This window comes from Catharus ustulatus, chromosome 1, assembly GCF_009819885.2.
Source record: "Catharus ustulatus isolate bCatUst1 chromosome 1, bCatUst1.pri.v2, whole genome shotgun sequence".
Taxonomy (NCBI): domain Eukaryota; kingdom Metazoa; phylum Chordata; class Aves; order Passeriformes; family Turdidae; genus Catharus; species Catharus ustulatus.
In genome coordinates, this window is record NC_046221.1 from 24,071,046 (window position 1) to 24,089,812 (window position 18,767).

At 36.5% G+C, this 18,767-nt stretch overlaps 1 protein-coding gene across 5 annotated transcripts in view; it reads left to right on the top strand.

Annotated features, from left to right (window-relative positions):
- Nucleotides 1-18,767, top strand: part of AKAP9 (A-kinase anchoring protein 9) — a 108,209-nt gene that overhangs the window by 17,674 nt on the left and 71,768 nt on the right. For all 5 annotated transcript variants that reach the window (XM_033068277.2, XM_033068287.2, XM_033068305.2 and 2 more), the window contains exon 2: nt 11,401-11,655. In XM_033068277.2, coding sequence (XP_032924168.1) covers nt 11,401-11,655 — 255 coding nt within the window. The remainder of the gene's footprint in view (nt 1-11,400; nt 11,656-18,767) is intronic.

Genomic DNA, 18,767 nt, shown 5'->3' on the forward strand with positions numbered 1-18,767 from the left:
GTATTTAGGAGTGTTCTTACCTGGAGTTTAAAATGCTTTTAGAGAAACCCTGTGAACTTTCATTTTAAATACCAGGCTTGTTCTGCCTGTCTGTGAAGTTCAGTGTGGTATATAACTTTTTTCCCCTCTCAGATTCCTGTTAAAAATGAGGGCTAAAGTCTGTGTTCTAGGATGTGATAAATTGCAGTTGTATGTATTTAATACAAAGAAAATTATAACTGAGGAGAAAAATAAGCACCTAGGAGACATGAAAAAAATTTCTCTTTTACCAGAACCAGACTTGGTTCTTTTCATCTATTATTCCCAAAATTTAGATTGAAATTTAGCCTTGCTTTGGGCTCAAGGAAAAGGTAGACTTAATTTTTCACTGCCTTACATCTCAGGAATGTTTTCCTAAGATTATTTTTTGGGGAGGAAAGGCAGCATGTGAAGAAAATAACAAAACATGGCAGAAATTTGTTAACCACCTGACTGCTTCTAGTATTTAATGACATAGTTTCGTTGATTTTTAGGCTGTGCCTATTCTGGAAGACATTTCTTTTTACTTGAGTATTTTTTAAGATCTAAATATAGCGGAATTAACACGCTTAATGCTTAACCGTGTTACTGTATTGCAGTTGTTTTCTTAAAATAGTTATCCTGTAAGAAGTCCAGGGGATTAATTAAAGGCGTCTCCAGCTGTTGATTTAACTATATTTAGTCAAACAGCTGATACAACTATATACTTGTTAAAGAACAGGTGTTGAACCAGTTGCTTTAAGAAGAAAGAAATTGAAGTTACTACATAAGCAGTGCTCAGATTGTTAGTAAATTTATTTTGGTGAAACATACTGATATATGTCTGATGATTCTGCTACTTTCAAGAAATTGAAATTCTGAATAGATTAATGATTTAATACTTATATTTAGCCTCTAAGTTGCTACTATGCTGTAAAATAAATATTTGGGGTTTATTTTTTTTTTAAAGCCTGACTGAAGCTCACTATCTGTGAAAGTCCATTACTACTTTTGTCTTTCTTGTGGTCTGTGGCATATTCATCTTTATTGTTTATTTAAATATTTAATTGTGAACAGTTGATCATATTTGTAACTCACTGGACTTTATTGGGTCTGTAGAAGTCAACTGCAGTAAATATAAAGCCTAAGCCTACAATTTTGTTGAATCAACCACAATATTGAAAGAAAAAACAGATACAAAATTGCAATCTAGTACATAGTTTTAATGCTTAAGTGCTGTTTGCCTTCTGTTCAGGAGGGCAGTATCTGCCTTTTACTTTCAGAAGATAATTTGTTTCACAAGCCTGAATTCATCAAGAATTGAGTGGGAGAAAAGTACTTGAAATCTGAAACATATTTGTAATTGTACAGCCTTACAAAAAATGTCAATGCAGAAACTTGCTAAGGAGTTAATCTTTATGAAATATTGTACTAATTATGCTTCCATCTAATGATTTTTTTTGTCAAGTGTGTTTTGTAGACAATTATTTGATCTGTTCCAAAGGCTCTAAGATGTGATACCTTTTGCAAGTTCCAGACATTTCTTATTGCTAGTTATTTGCTTTTGTTTTACCTGTATCTTTGTCTAATCAGATTCATTGAACACAAGCTTTGTCTTGATTGCTGTGTATGCCTTAGGCCAGTAGAAATCCAGCAATCTACCTTTCATTTGGTTGGTGTCATGTATCATGTGTATCCTACCTAATTTAATCTACTACATGCCACCAGTGGCTTTATTAGTTAATCTGAAGTTTTACCGCAATACTTGGAAACTTTGAATTTTTGCGAGTTTTCATTAAGATGAAGGGGTATCATGTTGTTATACATCAAGACCATGATAGGTAAAATTGTGTCTCCTTTTGGAGCTCAAAAATTTTTTATTATTCTCTCTGTCATAGCCTCTACTACTTACTATTCAGCAGTTAAGTGTTACTAAGATATGATCATTTGATAGCTTGACTTAAAAGACCAGAGATCAAATTGTGTGTGCACTTCCTGAGGCCTGTCTTTTGGTTGTGTCAGCAAAACATATCATATCCTGTGCTTTCATTCATAGGAAACTGATACTAAAATCATAGTGTAGACTTATATACATCTTTAAAACAGCAGCTGTTTCAGTTGATAGAATCTCATCTACATTGACATCTTGTTTAGGGTCCTACACTTCCATGAGCGTACTGTTCTTAAATGGATGCCGCAGCTAAAGTTACCTATGGCTTTCTGTGGATACCATAACACCGCAGAAAAGTGCCTGAAGATAAATATTGATCCTTTTGTTTGTAGAGGATGGTGGGATAACATGTTTATACAGTCCAATGAACTGTACTGTAACTGTGGAAAACAGCTAATGCTTTCAGACTATCTAAATCTAATATTAGGAGGACTTTTAAAGAATGAATTGATATACAAACCCATCTTCTGGATGCAGATTTTCAAAATATTTTTGTGAGATGTGAACAACAGCACAGCAAAGCAGTAAAATTTTCTAGTTCAAAAATTAGTGGAAAACATCATATAACTTACTAAAAACTCACAGTTTAGCATAGTAGTTAAACCTTTCTTCCCTCATTCTTTGATAAAAGTTAAAATTAATAGTAATGTTTGTATCACCATTATCAAAATTTATTCGACAAAACTTTAGCTCTGGCCTGGAATTTACTTGCTAGGCAAGTTGGATTATTTTAGAAAAGCTTAGGGAGTAGAGGAAAAAACGTTTAACGTATTTGTGAATCCATTTGTTAGTATCGTAAGTCCTCCTCCTTCCCCACCTCCCCTCCAAAAGTTGTTTCAAAAGGTTTTAGAACACTGAAGACTTGACTTTGTCCTGCACCATTTGGGTTTTTTTCAGCCTAGCTGAAGAGTATGTCAGGATCCAGTTTTTAATTAAAATTGGTGTTAAACAGAAACCTGATGGAACAAGAGTGTGTTTTTGTTGGTGCGTAACTCTTTTGCCTTCCCATTGTTACTGAGCTTCTGAAATTTGGCAAAAGTGACTGGTAGTGCCTTTTGAGACAGAGCCCAAGTTCGTCACTTAATGCAAAGTAAATGAGGCTTGGTTTTATGTCAGTGCCTTTAGACTGGATGTCCAAAGGCTTCCTAATGTTTTAGGCTTCAAGTGTAGATGATCTGTGGTTTTTTTAGAAAGCAGCGCAAAACAAGCTTCTATTGCCCTCTAATTTTTGTCACTAATAGCTTGTCCCACTTATTTCCTCTTTGCTTTGGGGGCATTCAGTACCGATGTGAGTCAGATGATTTTTTCACCCTCAATATCAGCAAAGAGGCAGCATTCCATATGAGCAGAGTAAAATTAAAAAGTAGAGAGGATCAGTATGTAAAGGATTTAGGTAGAAACAGTTTAAAGACTAGTTGAGCAATTTTTTTAGAAGTTAGTTTGAGGCACTGCTTTTCTTGGAGCAGTCCAGCACTTAAATGTGCTTGGTGTATTTGTGTCAGTCACTGTAAACTGACTTAGATTGAATTTTCATATACTTAACTTCTATTTTGTGCCCAGAAAATAACCCAGCTGTAATGAACTTAGCTGGTCCTAGATCTGTTCCTATTTAAACTCTTGGGACAAGGAAGAGCAGACCAGATCAGAACTACACTAATTCTGAGGCTTTCCAGCTCACAGTGCCATCTGGCGGGGTTCATTCCAGTTCAGTGCCCTTGGTAATTAGCACTGCAAACAGCACTCTTAACTTGATAAAGACTGGCTAAAAAGAATTTTTCCTCTCATTGTCCTGTGTTGTCCTTCAAGATACCATAGTTGTAATTGTAAATTATGGTGATGCCGTTGGTTTTCTTCAGAGGACTCCAAAGGAATGGCTGGCTCTGAAGCTGAAAGACTCTTAGGCTTTTATTTAGGAGGAGACTATAGGATTTCTTCTTTGGAAGTTTTCATATTCTTATTGTCATCAACTGATACTCATGAACCACTTAAGTTTCCATAAGAAGAGACATTCTAAGGTCTTGTTCAAGCTATTTGGGAAAATCTGGCTGTGAGTGCAACATAAAAATCAGTAGGTTTGGAAATACCTCATTCCTGGATGGTTATTTTTTGTTCATTCAGCCTAATGTTTCCCATTTAGTAAATTCAGCATCTGTTGAATGGAGCAAATAACCTAAAGCTCTGTTTGGCTCAACAGATAAGCAGATTGAAACTTGCAAAGAACATTAATTCTTTACTTACAGTTTGGATTTTCAGCTGTGTGACATAATATGTTTAAAGTATTTGCAGGTTACTTGCTCATTTATCTTCTTTTTGTGGATTTTTATCTCAGGATTTGAAAAGAGTTGTGATACTCTCTTATTTGTTGATTAGCAGAATAGAATCAGTAGACTTCACTAGGAAGATCTCTGTTTATTCTCTGTGTTGGTAATTTTTCATTCATCTTACTTTCAATTATCCTTGCTTAGTATAGACATCAGGAACCTAGAAGAAGCAGGCACTATAGACTTATCTACACTTGAGGAGTTTGTGCTTTGCCAAGACAACCCTCAGTGCTTGGACCTTCTGAGAATATGATAAAAGTGGCAAAGTGCCACTTTCTTCTCTGGTACTAGTTAACTATTCCATTTCTCTTTAGGAGACAGACTGGCTTTTACAAAACTTCATAGCCTAATGGCAGATGAGTTCTAAATAGCTCAGGTGAGATTTACTGCCTGAATCTCAGTGTTGCTGTCTCCTAGACTCTCTTCTTTATCCCGTTTGAGGGCCTCATATCTACTGCTATGGAACATAAAAATGTTACTGTATATTGCAACTATAAAACCAGGTCATGGGTGAGAGGGGGATTATGGCAGGTATTTTTTCAGTTATCCAGGGTAAGGTAAGGATCCAGGGTGGGATGGATAAGCTTAAACCACAGCAAATGTCTAAGGATCCAGGGTGGGATGGATAAGCTTAAACCACAGCAAATGTCCAACTTCTAAACCATGTCAAAATTTCAAATTCAGGTTGGCCTTTTTGCTTTGTCACTATTGGCTTGCAGGACACCCCAGTCAAGAATTCTTGGGATGCATGTTTGCTTAATAAATGATCAAAACAAATCCCACCTCAGGGCTCTGCTTTTTGTTCTTTTTGTGTTACTGAAAGCTTTTGTAGGAATACTTACCTGTGGTCAAAGGGAGTTGGCACTTAACCTATCATTACTAGGGCATGCGATTTTTAAGTTAGTCCTTCACCTTTTAAGACAAGGTGGCAGTCTTTCTCAGTCTACATATTTTGGTTTCACTTTCAGTAATCTTTCAGAATTTATACCTTATTCAGGGATGGGAGATTAAGAGCAATATAATTAGAAATGCCTGAGCCTTTCTATCACAGGACTAGTTATGATCTATCATGAGTTTCATGATATATCCAAGTGTTATTATGTACTTGCAGAGTCTGTCTGGGTCTGGGATATATCGTAGTTACACTTACACAGTACAATTTGCCACATTGCATGTTATACATTCAGGAGCAGCTTAAAGTGGACTGTATAACATTTGCTCTATATGCTGAATAAATATATCTTTCGGAGGCAAATTTGTTCCTTTTGTGTTGGTGGAAAGTTTCAAGCAACACCTGACAAAAAATTGTATTTCACTTTTTCTAACTCTCATTATACTCAATTGGAGATACTGTTCCTGTGTAGACTTTCAGTTTGCTAAATCGAAAGTTTAAAATACACTTTCTACACTTAAATAAAACATTTGCATTGAAGCACTGAAAGCCAGGATTTGTTTGTTAGGATTTTTGGGCTTTTTCTGCTGTATTTTGAGGGAGTCTCAAATAACAGATGGTATTGTTGTTATCAAATTCTGTTCTACAAAACAGGATTGCATGGGGGCTTTTCAGTCATACGGTAAGTATTTAATCACCAAACTGATGTTTTAGTCATTTACTGTGGTAGGCATTGAGAGTAATTTCAAATTTTAGTGGTTTCTCTTCGTTGCTGCTAGGGTATGCTGCTCACTCTGGGGTAGCTTGCCAGGTTGGCTCTCTGGTCCTCTTCAGCAGAGCTACACATCACCCCAGTCAGTCCCCAGCTGTTATTGCGATGTGGGATAATTCCATCCCGGGTGCAGGACGTGACATTTATTTTTATTAACTCACATGCAGTTCTTTTTGGCTTAGGCTTCCAGTACATTGAGGTCTTAGTATATGGTGATTCTTCCTTCTGCTGTATCTGGCTTTCCAGATACAGTCTGTTGTGTCCATGGACTTGGTTAAGATGTATTAAATGTTATCGCCCAGTTTATCTATAAACAATACTACAGGGCTGTCAATTTGTCTTTTGACCACTAACTACTGTTTTCAGCTGGAGACCAGAAGATTCAAAAGTCCTTGTCTTCTTACATTGCATGAGTGATCTAAATATGACCCGGTCCAGCACACAACATTTCTCATTGGACACCAACCTGTTTAAGAACTTCTGACAAAGAATAAGTCCCTGTTTATGAGGACATGTTATCTGAAGTTCAAGGGTCTGGAACATCTTTTCAAGTTATAGTAGTTGAGAAATGCAAAATCATGATGTCGACCTCCATTTATACTCTTTTTGTACTGTGTAAAAATTTAAAAGTGTAATTACTTTCTTGTAGCAGCTTGTCTGAGGTTCGTTTTTGTTGCCAGTCTGTGACTCATCCTTTTATACTTTTAAATGAATATAAAAAAGAAATAGAGGCTTTACTCAAGAGAAGATGTGAGAGATAAACAGACCCTTCTCTTTCTGTAAGAAGTGCCTGCATAGCACTGAATTGGAGATGAGTTTGGTTTTAGAAAGTTGCAGTTTGAATCTAATAATGAAATGTGACTGTACAACTGTACTTGTACAGGATGTGCTATACCTATGAGTTTCTTCACAATTAGGAGGTTTTTTGTAAACAGTAACTACAGCAAGTATGTTTTATATTATTTCTTAACATCCTTCTTTGGAAGCGGTGAGCACTTTCAATTTCTCTTAACTGTAATACCTCTGAAAATGAGGCTCTCCAGATCTGTTACATTATCTGAGAATGTTAAGGAACAACAAGTATTCATAAAGCAGCATCCAGTTTTAAACACTGCTTAATGTATTTCTGTTCTGAAAAGTCTTTTAAGCATGTGAACTAAAAATATAGCTATTGATGCTTTATAAATGTGTCTTCATTGATTTTCAGGGATGATTTCAGAATTGTCTTCTGCTGGTGTATAGGCAATGATTAAATGTTGCAACTTTTCTTCAGACTTTTTTTAAGTGCTTAAGAGATCAAGTTTTGCATTCTGTTGGAGCCAAATTTTATTTTACCATGGACATTCACTCTAGAAGTAGTTCAGTCAGACCATATTTGAAGCTAATCAATGGTCAGTGTAACCCAAGAATCCAGATTGCTGGCACAAGTACCAAATGTCAGAACCTGCTGAAGGTAGCTGAATAAATCAATAATGCTACTGTTGTAATTAGAGTAGTACATTAACTATCATAACTGACATGATTTACACAAGTAATCCCCTCCACTCTGCAAATTAGTTCCCTTCTGTCTCAAGAGTATTTAGTTCTTAATAGCGATTGATTCTCCTCTGTATTTCTGACTTTCTACCAGTTGGATACTAGTATTTAAAAGGGAAGATAATGTTGTACTGGGGGTTGGTAATTTTGGTGCAGTCTGTGATGTGGGAATTGGAGCTAGTATGTTGGTTTGGGATTCATGAGTAGGAAGTTATAATTAGAACTAAGTAAATGCATGTATCATCTAAATACCTAAGTTCTTCTATTCAGTTGTTCTTTTACTCTGGGGAATAGTTTTAAAAAGTGTACCCATTATCAGTCCACATGCTACTCTGTTGTCGTCTGGTGACTCTTGGTGTTTGTCTGTTTATAAGAGACAACATCTTGCAACAGAATTTAGTGCCAATATCAGTTTCCCATTCTTCAAACTGATGGAAAGCTGAGTAGTTGTTGTAAATGGCACTTCTGAAACTCTGGAGATAAACAAGTAATTCTTCTTGCACAATTTTATTGTTCCTTTATATGCATTAAAAGGAAAGGAACATATTTTCATTCTCATTTAATTGTACACTAGATATTTGATAGAAATATTTCAGCAATAATTCATTTTTTCTAAGTGCTGTGAAGTGAACATACCTGTTTCCAAGAGTATTGTTTTTTTTGCCCAGAAGCAGGACTTGAAAAAACCTGTGAGCTGGGAATTGTAAGTTGTTAGTTTATTTAGTTGCAAAAGCTGAGCGTCAAGGAGCAAAATCGATTGTTCTTCACTACTGAAAAATACAGATGAAATTTGTAACAGGACTCAGTACTGGTTGCAGGATCCAAACAAGCATGATGGGAGAAGCTGGAGGCAATGTCTTGACAGATAGGTGAATAGTGATAAAAAATGCTCTGGATTGGTTTTCTTGTGTGCTAAAAATGTGTTGTTAAGTGGATGATGGCTGAATGTGTTCCCAGTTCTCAGAGGTGTATCAATGCGGAGAGCCTGTTCTGAGTGTCCTTCAACTTCTGTTTCTTTGCATCCTTCCTCCTCCATGAGTACCTCCTGTGTTTACATACTTGGCTCTTGCTTGCAATTTTTGTAACTTGGCAGAGACTTGACATTGGATTGTTTCAAAACTGCAGGTTCAGAACTGATGGAAGCAGCATTAAGTTCTCCACAGGCTTAGTTGTGGCATAGTTAAGCTGGTGTGCCTGGAATACAGGATAAGACATTGTATCAGTCAGGCTGCAAAAACCTTTTTCTAGAAATACAAAATCTGGAAGTATTTTTCTTTCTAATTGACAATTTTAATTCTAAAGAATTTTTTTTCCTTGGCTCCCATGACTGCTGGTGGACTTTTCACTGTCATTGGAACAATTATAGATCCTCGACTGTAATTCCTTCATGAGAAGGAATTCAGTATCTGAGACTCCCCTGTTTTGATATGAACATCACAGAATGTGTTTGTTCAGCAGTAGCTTTTTGCTATACCATTTTTATTATTTCTAGCTTTCAAAATGTGATCAAAAGTTATGTTGCATTAGTAGTCGGACAGTTCTGTGTGTACCTAAATGTGTGGGGTTAAAAGTGCTATGATTTGTGCATGTATCCATCACTACTAGTGCAGTTATTTCCAAAGTCCTAGATCCTCATATGTAATTTGTCAGTTGAGAACTTGTGTAATACAAAAATGTAGCATTTTCATTTTCACATGTGCTTAGCTTTCATATGTGCTCATCTTTGTCACTGTTTAAACAGAAAAAAAAAATAGGATCTGCTTATAACTGCCATGGTAGATTTTAATCTCTTAATTCTTAAGAAGTGAAAGTCGACAACTTAATTTTGAAAGGAGGGAAATGTGGCATGCCCAGATGCTTCAGTTAAAATATGCAAAATACTTGAGGAGAGACAAGGAGTAATTCATTTGTCCTTGAGCTACACATCTAATTTTGTAGACAAATAAAGACTGTAAAGCTGCTTTTAAAAAGCCAACTTAACTTTCCATTACAGAAGGTTTCAATCAAGTTGGGAAAGAGAGTTCTTGACCGGTGGCACTACATGTTGTTTATTACTTAGAAATAAAGCATTAAAAAAAGCAAAATCTCTCAGTAGTTACACTTGAAGTCAAGTTGTTTGCTTTCTGTCATTGGGACATTTCAACAAATTCTGCTTTTCCTTTAGATAAACTGAAAATATTTTATTGAGGTAATTTTGCAGTTTTAGGAGAATGTAGTAATATCCTAAGGGAACAACTGGAACCTTTACCCTTCCCATGTTTGAGAAACTAAGTCATTTTGCGAAACTAAATCTCTCTTCAGTTGGGTTTGGGGGTGGTTGGTTGACTGTTCTGAGGGTTTTTTTTCTCTTAAACTTGGAAGTAGAAGGACACTATTCTTTCTTTTCCTGTTTAGAATTTTTGAATTTAATGGATTTTTTGTGAAATAACAAAAGATACGTATTTCTAAAATAGAAAAAAAATCACAAAGTTGAACTAATTAGAAAAGTCCTAGGGAGGAGGTAAGCATTAAGGACTTAGGTGAGCATATTCGACTCAGCAAATGTTCAGGTCCTCCTCCTGTAAACAGAGCAGGAGCCATATGCCAAGCTGTCGGTCATCCTAAGACAGGAGAGGAGGCTGAAGAAACCCCCAAAGAAATACAAATAAAGGGACAAAAGCATACACCAGCCACAAGTCAGAACTGATCTGTCAGTGATGCATTTAGACTGGGGCTTCTCAGCTTTCTCAGAGCCAGATGAGAACTAGAAAGCACTTCAGGTGACATCTTGCGCTGTAACCAAACAGTGACTGGGCAGGAGGATCTGTGTGTCCTGTTCAGTTTGGGTGTTCCTGAAGAAGTTGGATGGAAGCCTGGCTTTCTCGACTGGTGAATATCATGAGCAAATATGCTATCTTTTCTATATTTGTTTTCTTATAATTGCAGCATATTTATTGAAAAAACATGATACTTGAGTATTAATTGATGTTGAAAGTTTAAAGGTTTAAGGTTTTTATTTGTATGCTTTACATTGGAGCCATATCTATGCAATGTATTGTAGCATTTAATGTTGGATGCTTTTACTGGAAAGTAATGATTCTAGTTTTCAGTTTTTATCAAGAAGTTCTTTTAAGTTTTGAATTTTAATTGGTAAACCCTGATGCGCTTTGTTTTTCTTATTTGAACAAAAATTCTGTTCTTGTCAAGAAAAAGATATTTTAAATGGATTTTCTTGTGTAAACCACTGTAAAGTGATTAAAAGTGATAAGCTCTTCAAAAGGCAGTGTCTTACCGTATTTGAATAGCTTACATACTAATTGGTTTTTAAACTGTGTGCCAGGCTCACCTGTGACTTTTTATTCATCAGCATGTTTTGCTACAAGGTAGTGTGTTTTGTAATCTGCTCACTTTTTGGTTTTAGAGTATTCCCTTAATACATATATTGATACTTTGCTATTTCTTTATGTTTTCAGTAACTTGATCAGCTTTTTATGTTATAAAAAACTTTTCTAAAAGCTTCATATGATACTTGCTGGAAGAGAAGTTTGTTTCTATCTGTCTCTGAAATAAAAATTTAAATTATATTAAGGTTTCTGTGAAATTGAAAAATGAGATTGTTATTTCATTGCATTTGTCCTTTATAATGACATTTGTACCTTTACCTTTGAATGTTTTGGTTTTTAGGTATCAGTCTGTGGAACAGTAGCTTGTGAATATGCAACTGGAAAGGAATTAATTGAGTGTTAGTTTACAGTAAAGATTTTGTTAAAGCAAAGTATGTAAATGGAAAAATTATCTGGGTCTGTCTTACATGCAACATTAACTTCCAGCTTGTTTTCCATAGTGATTAGTTTGAAGCTTTATTAGAATAGTGGGTAAGCCTTTGTAGAGGATGTCATTAGTAATAAAGAGGAAAACTTTCACCTTTAACAAGATTTTGTCTTCTATACAGCTGGCCCAGTTTAGGCAGCGGAAGGCGCAAACTGATGGTCAAAATGGATCAAAGAAGCAGAAAAAGAAGAAGAAAGCAGCAAACATCAAAGATGAAGAATCAATACAAGATGGGATTGAAGCTGATCAATCTCGAGGTGATGAAATATCCACATGCAGCAGTCGAAGGGGAGCAGCTGCCACTGCTGACTTTGCTATTATCAGAACTTTGCATAGTGGAGAAATTATCAAACACACCCAGGCTTACACCATTGAGGTAAGTTTGTCTCAGGCTATAAACAGTCACTTTTAGGGGTGAGTGGGCAAAAAATAATCCTTTCATTTTGAGAGTAGGAATAAAGGAGTTGGATGAGATTTTGCACACTATTTCCTTTTTCCGTCTGTCTGACTTAGTATGTCCAGAGAAGACACTGTCTACCTGCCTGCTGGTGTCACTTTTTTTATTGTAGTCAGCTCCCTGTAGAGTATGGAAAGTGTATTTGTACTGCTATACTCCTTAAATGTCCATAAATTAATTTTGTTTTATTAGAAATTGTAAATTGAAGTGCATTTTTGATGTGGAACAGATGAATGCTCTGTCTTTTAACTTGCCAGTTCTGTACTGGGATAAACCATTTGTAACCATTTTGACTCCGTTATTGAATTTCCAGCAACTGAGAACTAACAGAGAAATTACACTTTTTGAAATGTTCTTGCATTTTTGTTAAAAATATACCCAAATTTACCATGGTGGGGGAGCAGGCAGACTAAATTGTGCATGCAAATGAAAACTTGTAGAGTACTTGATCGATTTAGTTTATTATATATATATATCAATAATAGATCAATATTTATCAATATATCAATACACTACATATTTTGAACCATGTGGCTTTTAATTTGACTCTTCTAATGTATGTCCTTTGTTAGGATAAATATCTCTACTGCAGTTTGGAGAAACAGGGTAAAGTACAGAGTCAAGGAATAACTTCAGAGAAAAGGGACCTTTGAGGTCATCTAGTCCGATCCTGTGCTCAAAGTGGGTCTAATTAGATCAGGCTGGTCCCAGTAGCCTGTGTTGGCCCCTAAATGCATACAGTACCAAGACATAGATGATTTTAGAAATGGAAGCAATATCTGCACTGCAGTTGCTAAAGATTGTGCACATAGATGCATTCTAAGGATGGGGTATGCTTTTTCTGAGGTCTGTCTTACTCCCAAAGCAACTTATCTTTTGTTTAAATAAATAAATCTGGAGACGCACTGGAGTTTCTGGTTTCTTGCGGGGAGGTGGTTTGTTTGTTTCTTTCTTTTTTAAAATGCAGCTTTAAAAGAATAAGCATAGAGTCACATAAATTTGTAATTTGACTTTGTTGAGTTGCTTAGTGACTTTTAAACCAGTGTTCACTTCCCCCAAAAAAACCAAAACCAAACTCCCTGCTCCCAATTGGGAGAGCATTTTTCTTTGTTAAATGTAGTCTGTAGCCGCCTTACTTATATTACTTAAATAAATAATCAGTATTTTGTAGTTGGAAGATGACTGCTAAAGTCTTTGCAGTATTAATAGAAGAAGAAAAACTCTGAAAGTGTTTTCAGTGAATCTCATAATTTACTGATTTTAGTCTTACAAATGCAATGATTTGGACAGAGAGCCTGTATTACAGTAATTGGATTGGAGCTTGCTGAATTGAAATGGCAACCAATGTAATAGGCAGTTTCAGGCTAATCTCTACAGTGGAGAATTACAGCTTTGAGCTGTTTGCTTTTTCACCCAGCATTAAGTCGTTGTAGGTTGCTGTGTCAGAAGAGTGAGACAGGATTACTGGAATCATTATGCAGGATCATTTTCTAACTAAACTTTGATTTTACTTATTTATTTCATCTTTTACTGGAACTGATATTTAGAATTGTTATTTCTGTACCACAAAATACAAAGAGCATCTGACTATACTGCCTATCTGTCTAAAAATTTTGGCTGGGCTCCTCTGTGGTAGTTTTGTGGGTAGAAGCTTATCTCCTTACAGTTCTTCTAGTGTGATTTTAAGTCTCCAGTGGGATTAGCATGTCCAAATACAAGTAAAAAAGGGTTCTCTTACTCAGCATGCATATCAGAAAGTAAAACAGTGATACTCCTCTGGGAGCTTATTTCCTTTGTGAAGGCAGAAGTTTCTTTTCAGAGAGGACAAAAGTGTTTAGAGTACAAAGAGATTTTTTTTGCAGTCATCCATTTCCTCTTTTTTTTAACTTCTGAGTTCCTAAGGGTGGATTCCTCTATCCCCCTGTATTCCCTCCAGTTGCAAAAACTAATTGGAAGAACTCTATAAGAACTATCATTGTTTATCCATTACATTTTACCTTCCATCTAAACTTATTTGTAATCTCTAAGGTTTTCCATCCACTGTTGGAGGAACAATTTACAAGATATCTTAGAGAAACATCAGTTGGTATTTATTGGTGAAAGTCTCGTGTTTCATGTTAAATGCTTTTTGTCTTGTTTTCACAAAGAGAATGTTTTTTGTCTTTATTCTGTTGTACTCTGATATCTTCAGGTGTTGACATCCATAATATCCTTTTCCATATAGAAGTAAAAATAACCTAGACCACATTATAAAATGAACTGGAATCAATTAAAAGCTTAGGTTTAGGATTGCTTCTTTTTGTGACTTCTGCTACTAAAAATAGAAGAAAGCAAAACTTGCTTCTAGGGTAAATAATTGCTGAGATCACCTTTTCTGGTCAGTCTTGAAATGATAGATTGGAACACACTGCTTTGCAAGAATGTCCTAATACCAGGAAAGCAAAAGAAAAAGTGTCACCGTAAAATTGTCCTTGAGTCACCTGGGTAGTAAAAGCTATTATACAAAGCTTCTTAGAAAAGAAAAGTTCCAAGTTCTGTGATGAAGAATACCTGCTAATTGACTAAGGTTGGATTAGTAACTCGTCTTTTGTTTTTCAAAGGACAAATCCTTTTGGTAATAGTTTTAGAATAGCTTAACTGTTAAATGAAGTATGTGGTAAAACTTATAGCTCTATGTTCATTGTTTCATTTCTATAAGGTATTCTTTTTGTTAGTGTCTGAGATTTTGACAGACAAGGATCAGCAAGTGATCAAGAAGGAGACACTGGGTAGGACTCTTGAGAATTGATGAAGGAGAGTGAGAGAAATAAGAAAGTATGTAAACAGTATGGAGAAACAGAATGCCTCAGTGAGAAAAGGTATAAGTGGTGAGTGTGATGAGACATTCCTGTGATGGAAGCATGAAAGCAAAGAGGACCTAAAGGCTTTGACTAGAAAAGAGCTATTCTGGGATGCACAGTAAGGTGGAGGAATTGAAAAAAATACGGATAAATCCAATGTAAAAATTAGCCCAGTCACTTCAGATACTATAACATCCATTGAAACATGTTTTAAAATTGAAGAATGAAGAAAAGCAAATGTTTGGAAATAGTCTGCTCAATAGTAAAGTTAGTGCCACAAGAGAAGGTAATAAATTCTGAGCAGTATAGTTTTCTGATTGAAACTAGTCATTCTTTCCATTCACCATCTGGCCAGAAAATTGCTGGGATAACTTGCCAATTTTCTTCAATTCATAAAACAGCCTCTGGGATTATGCCTTCCTTTATCTCTGTAAATACTGATATGTAATTGGATTAACTGGCAAAGAAATTACCTGTATTGGAGAATGGTCTCTGCAATTACAGGGTATTTCACTTTAGATTAAACATTTATAAAACCATGTTATCAAAGAATAGAAACATAATTGAATGCTTAGGTTGCCACTGTTGATGGTGTTTTTTGAATACCATCAGAAGTTTACACACTGCAGAGTTCAGTACCTCAGTGCAGGTTATATTCAGGTTTGGCAGTGGTTTATCTCCACTAAAATGCACTCGATTTAAATTTGATCATAGTTTGGGTTGTAAATTACCAGGGAATTTGAATTGAATGGTTTTGGTATTAGGAACTAAGGGAGATATGATAAGGCAATATAAAAGAATAGCCCTTCATATTCAGAGTGCTTGACAAGTATTAAAGGCCAAGTATTAAGGTTCGGGACCTTAATTCAGGTTAAGGACCTAAAGAGAGGGTTTTTTGTCTGGGACAATCTGTTTACATTCTCTTTTCCTCACTTCTAGTCACAGTCTCCTTAATTAGGCTTACTTATGATCCTGTCTGAATTGCTGGAAACCCATATGAAAATGGCCAAATCAAAATAACTTGGTTAAGAATTAATCCAGCCTTTTGTAGTTACATTTTTATGACAGTTTTCACTGAGGTCATGAAAAGGTCTGTAGTTTAGTTCAGGTAGAATTCTGTTCCATTAATATTCAGTCTATACCATCATCCATTACGATTCGAGTAGTTTAGTACTGGATGTTGATTCTTGCAAAATGTTTTATTGTCACCTGTGGAAGTTTTCCAAAGAAATAGGAAAATCACTTTTCAGTTTTTGTGGCCAATTTTGTATATGGGTTCTTTTGTGAATCCTGGGTGTTCAGGGTGCAGGAAAATGACTTTTGAGCAGTGCTTAACTGTGTAGAGACAAGTTACAGTACTTTCATGATTATAAGCCGCACCATTTTGACTAAAATTGTGGTCCAAACCCGGAATTGCAGCTTATAATCAGGTGCGGCTTATATATGGACAAAGAATGAAAAGTTGCTGTTTTAGTTTGGAGGACAGGTGTCTGCTGAGAAAGGCCGGAGGTTCTCTTTGAAATCGAGAATGTGAACCCCCTCCCTCTAAATTATTATAATTTTGAAATCAAGGGGCTCTCAGACAAACATATGGGAATTGGGAATAACAATTCTTTACTAGGGAAACTAAAATAGAAATACAGTACTACAAAGAAACAAACTCCAAACCCTGACAAAGTCAGAGTACAACCTGACACCCCGTCAGGCAGGGTGTTGGTAGCAGTCCCATTAAATGGTGGCTGCATCCTCCTGCAGTGACAGATGTGATTCAGTTGGAACAGTGCTCCTGTACAAGGTGCAGTTTCTCTCCGGAGGTCCAGTGGTGATGTGGAGGAATCCCATTTCCCTCTGGAGTCCAGTGGAAAAAGGGGCTCCCTTAGTGTCCCAAAACCTCTGTTTTTATCTTGGTAAGAAGTGTTGGGCTCTTCCCCCTGGCTGGAGCAACTTCCAATGGGATGAAGTACAGTAATTTCTCGAATACAAGCCGCACTGAGTATAAGCCGCATCGCCGGGTGTTGGCAAACATTTCGTTCTTTGTCCATACACAAGCTGCACCTGAGTATAAGCCGCTCTATCGTTTGCAGGGAGGACCTGCGTGCAACTAAGTTGCCAAATAGTAACAGAACCGCGACAGGGCGGGGCTTACTGGCTCGACTCGGACCATAAGGGCTCGGGGCTGCCGACAGGGCTGAGTGGCCCAGCTCGGCGCTGCCCCGCGGTGGCAGGAGGGGCACAGAGCCCGCTGGCACCCGCGGCAGCAGTGGGAGGCCGGGATGGAGCCGCCCCACTCCTGCGGCTGCACGCGGGAACGGGAGCCGCGGGGCCAGCAGCACGGAGGCCCCTGCCTCCCCAATTTGTAACAACCACATAAATGCAGGGTTTTACTGGCAGGTGCTCGACTTTGCAGTTTGCACTGACTCGGTTTGCACTCCCGAGGTTGAAAATGTCAGAAAATTATTCACATATTGACCGTTCCTGAGTATAAGCCGCATTTCCGGTGTGGGAGCAAAATTTTGGTCAAAATGGTGCGGCTTGTATTCATGAAATTACTGTAATTTTATCAGTCACACAGTGGGACTCAATGGGCCATTAGCAGAAAATGATTCACTGGAGGAAGGATGGGTTGTGAAAAGATAAAGAACAATGCCCCACCTGGTTTCAATGGATGGCCCATTGACAGAATATCTTCTGTTGAGATAAGGATCACTGCCCCCCCTTCAACAGATGGTGATAGAATAGATACCTTTTATCACACCCTGTATTGTAACCCAAGACAGTTGCCGGCACCCACACATGCGGCTTATAATCAGATGCAGTTTATAATCGTGAAATTACTGTACTCTAAAATGGGCCTGCTATATTCCACAGGCTAATACTCCTTTTTTGGTGTCATCTTGCACTCTTTCCTCTGAAGTACATAGATGAACTTTTAAAAATATTCTGAATAGTTTTATCATTAAAGGTAGCATCTTTGATGCAGAATTGATGAAGATAGCTACCTATAAAGAGTCTTTGAGCTATCTCTTCAGTGTATTTTAACAATCAACTACATTTTCAGCAAAGGAAATACTAAATAAGATGTTAAAATATTTTGTCAGAAAAGAGTAACTGTTAACAGCAAGAAAATACTGTGGGATGTTGTTAATAGAATGTATGCAGAATAACTGTGAGGGTGTAACAAATATCTGTTTCAAATTCCATAATGCATTGAGAGAACTGATAAATAGCCTTCTTGGCATTATCCTGTCAAAAGATTTTGTGTTGCCAAGAGCATGTAGTAAGAATTTTTTAAAATTATTTCCTTTCAGACTGGACCCCTGTGGCTCATATGAGCTGTGTAAAACCTAATTACTTTTGTTGACCAAGGAAGAATTGAAGCATGCAGAACAGGTGGCTTGATAATGAAAGAAACTGGATTTTGAAATAAAGTTGGTCAGGTCTTAGAAAGTAATATAGCTGCTTGGAGGGCAAGATGACTGCCTGTAAACTGTTGACTACTTGTTACAGCTTATGATAGCAAAAGAATAACATGAAGTCTTACAGTCTGAGATATAATATGTGAGCTCATAGGATTTAATTCTCTTTTACTGGTTTTTAGCAGGATTTGTATGATCCCCTTAGCAGAGGAGATGGTGCACTTAACTGAAGTTCATTTAGCCATCTTTTTGTCCTTAAAATCATAGAATCGCTTGGCAAAAATGCTTGGTTTTAGCCTGCAAAGAACTGTCTGGATCCAGGACTGAAGTTGACATTTCAGAAAGATTATTTATGCTGCTAACAGATATTGTACACCTAAACTGATGCAGCACTATGTGATTTTGACAGTTTTGTAAAATATATTTTAGGCTTGTTTTGGCTTTTTTTCTTGGTTTTTTTTTTCCTTGTTTATTTTTCTTTTTATTTATTTATTTTTAATATATTTTTGATTGGTGTTCAGAAAGGACCAACAATATATTAGCTTTTAAAAAAAATCATATCTGGCCAAATTGCCATAATATAATTAGAGAATTATTTTCAATCAACTTCCTTTTAGAATTCATATTTTCTCGCTCCAGCCTTAGCTTCAAACTACAAATTCTTTACCTTTTTCTGTAATTATCTACTAGGTTAATCTATTTTGAGTTTATCTGAGGATGTACAAATGAATTTTTCATCTTCCTTATGAACAAGACACTGTTTTTTAATTAAAAG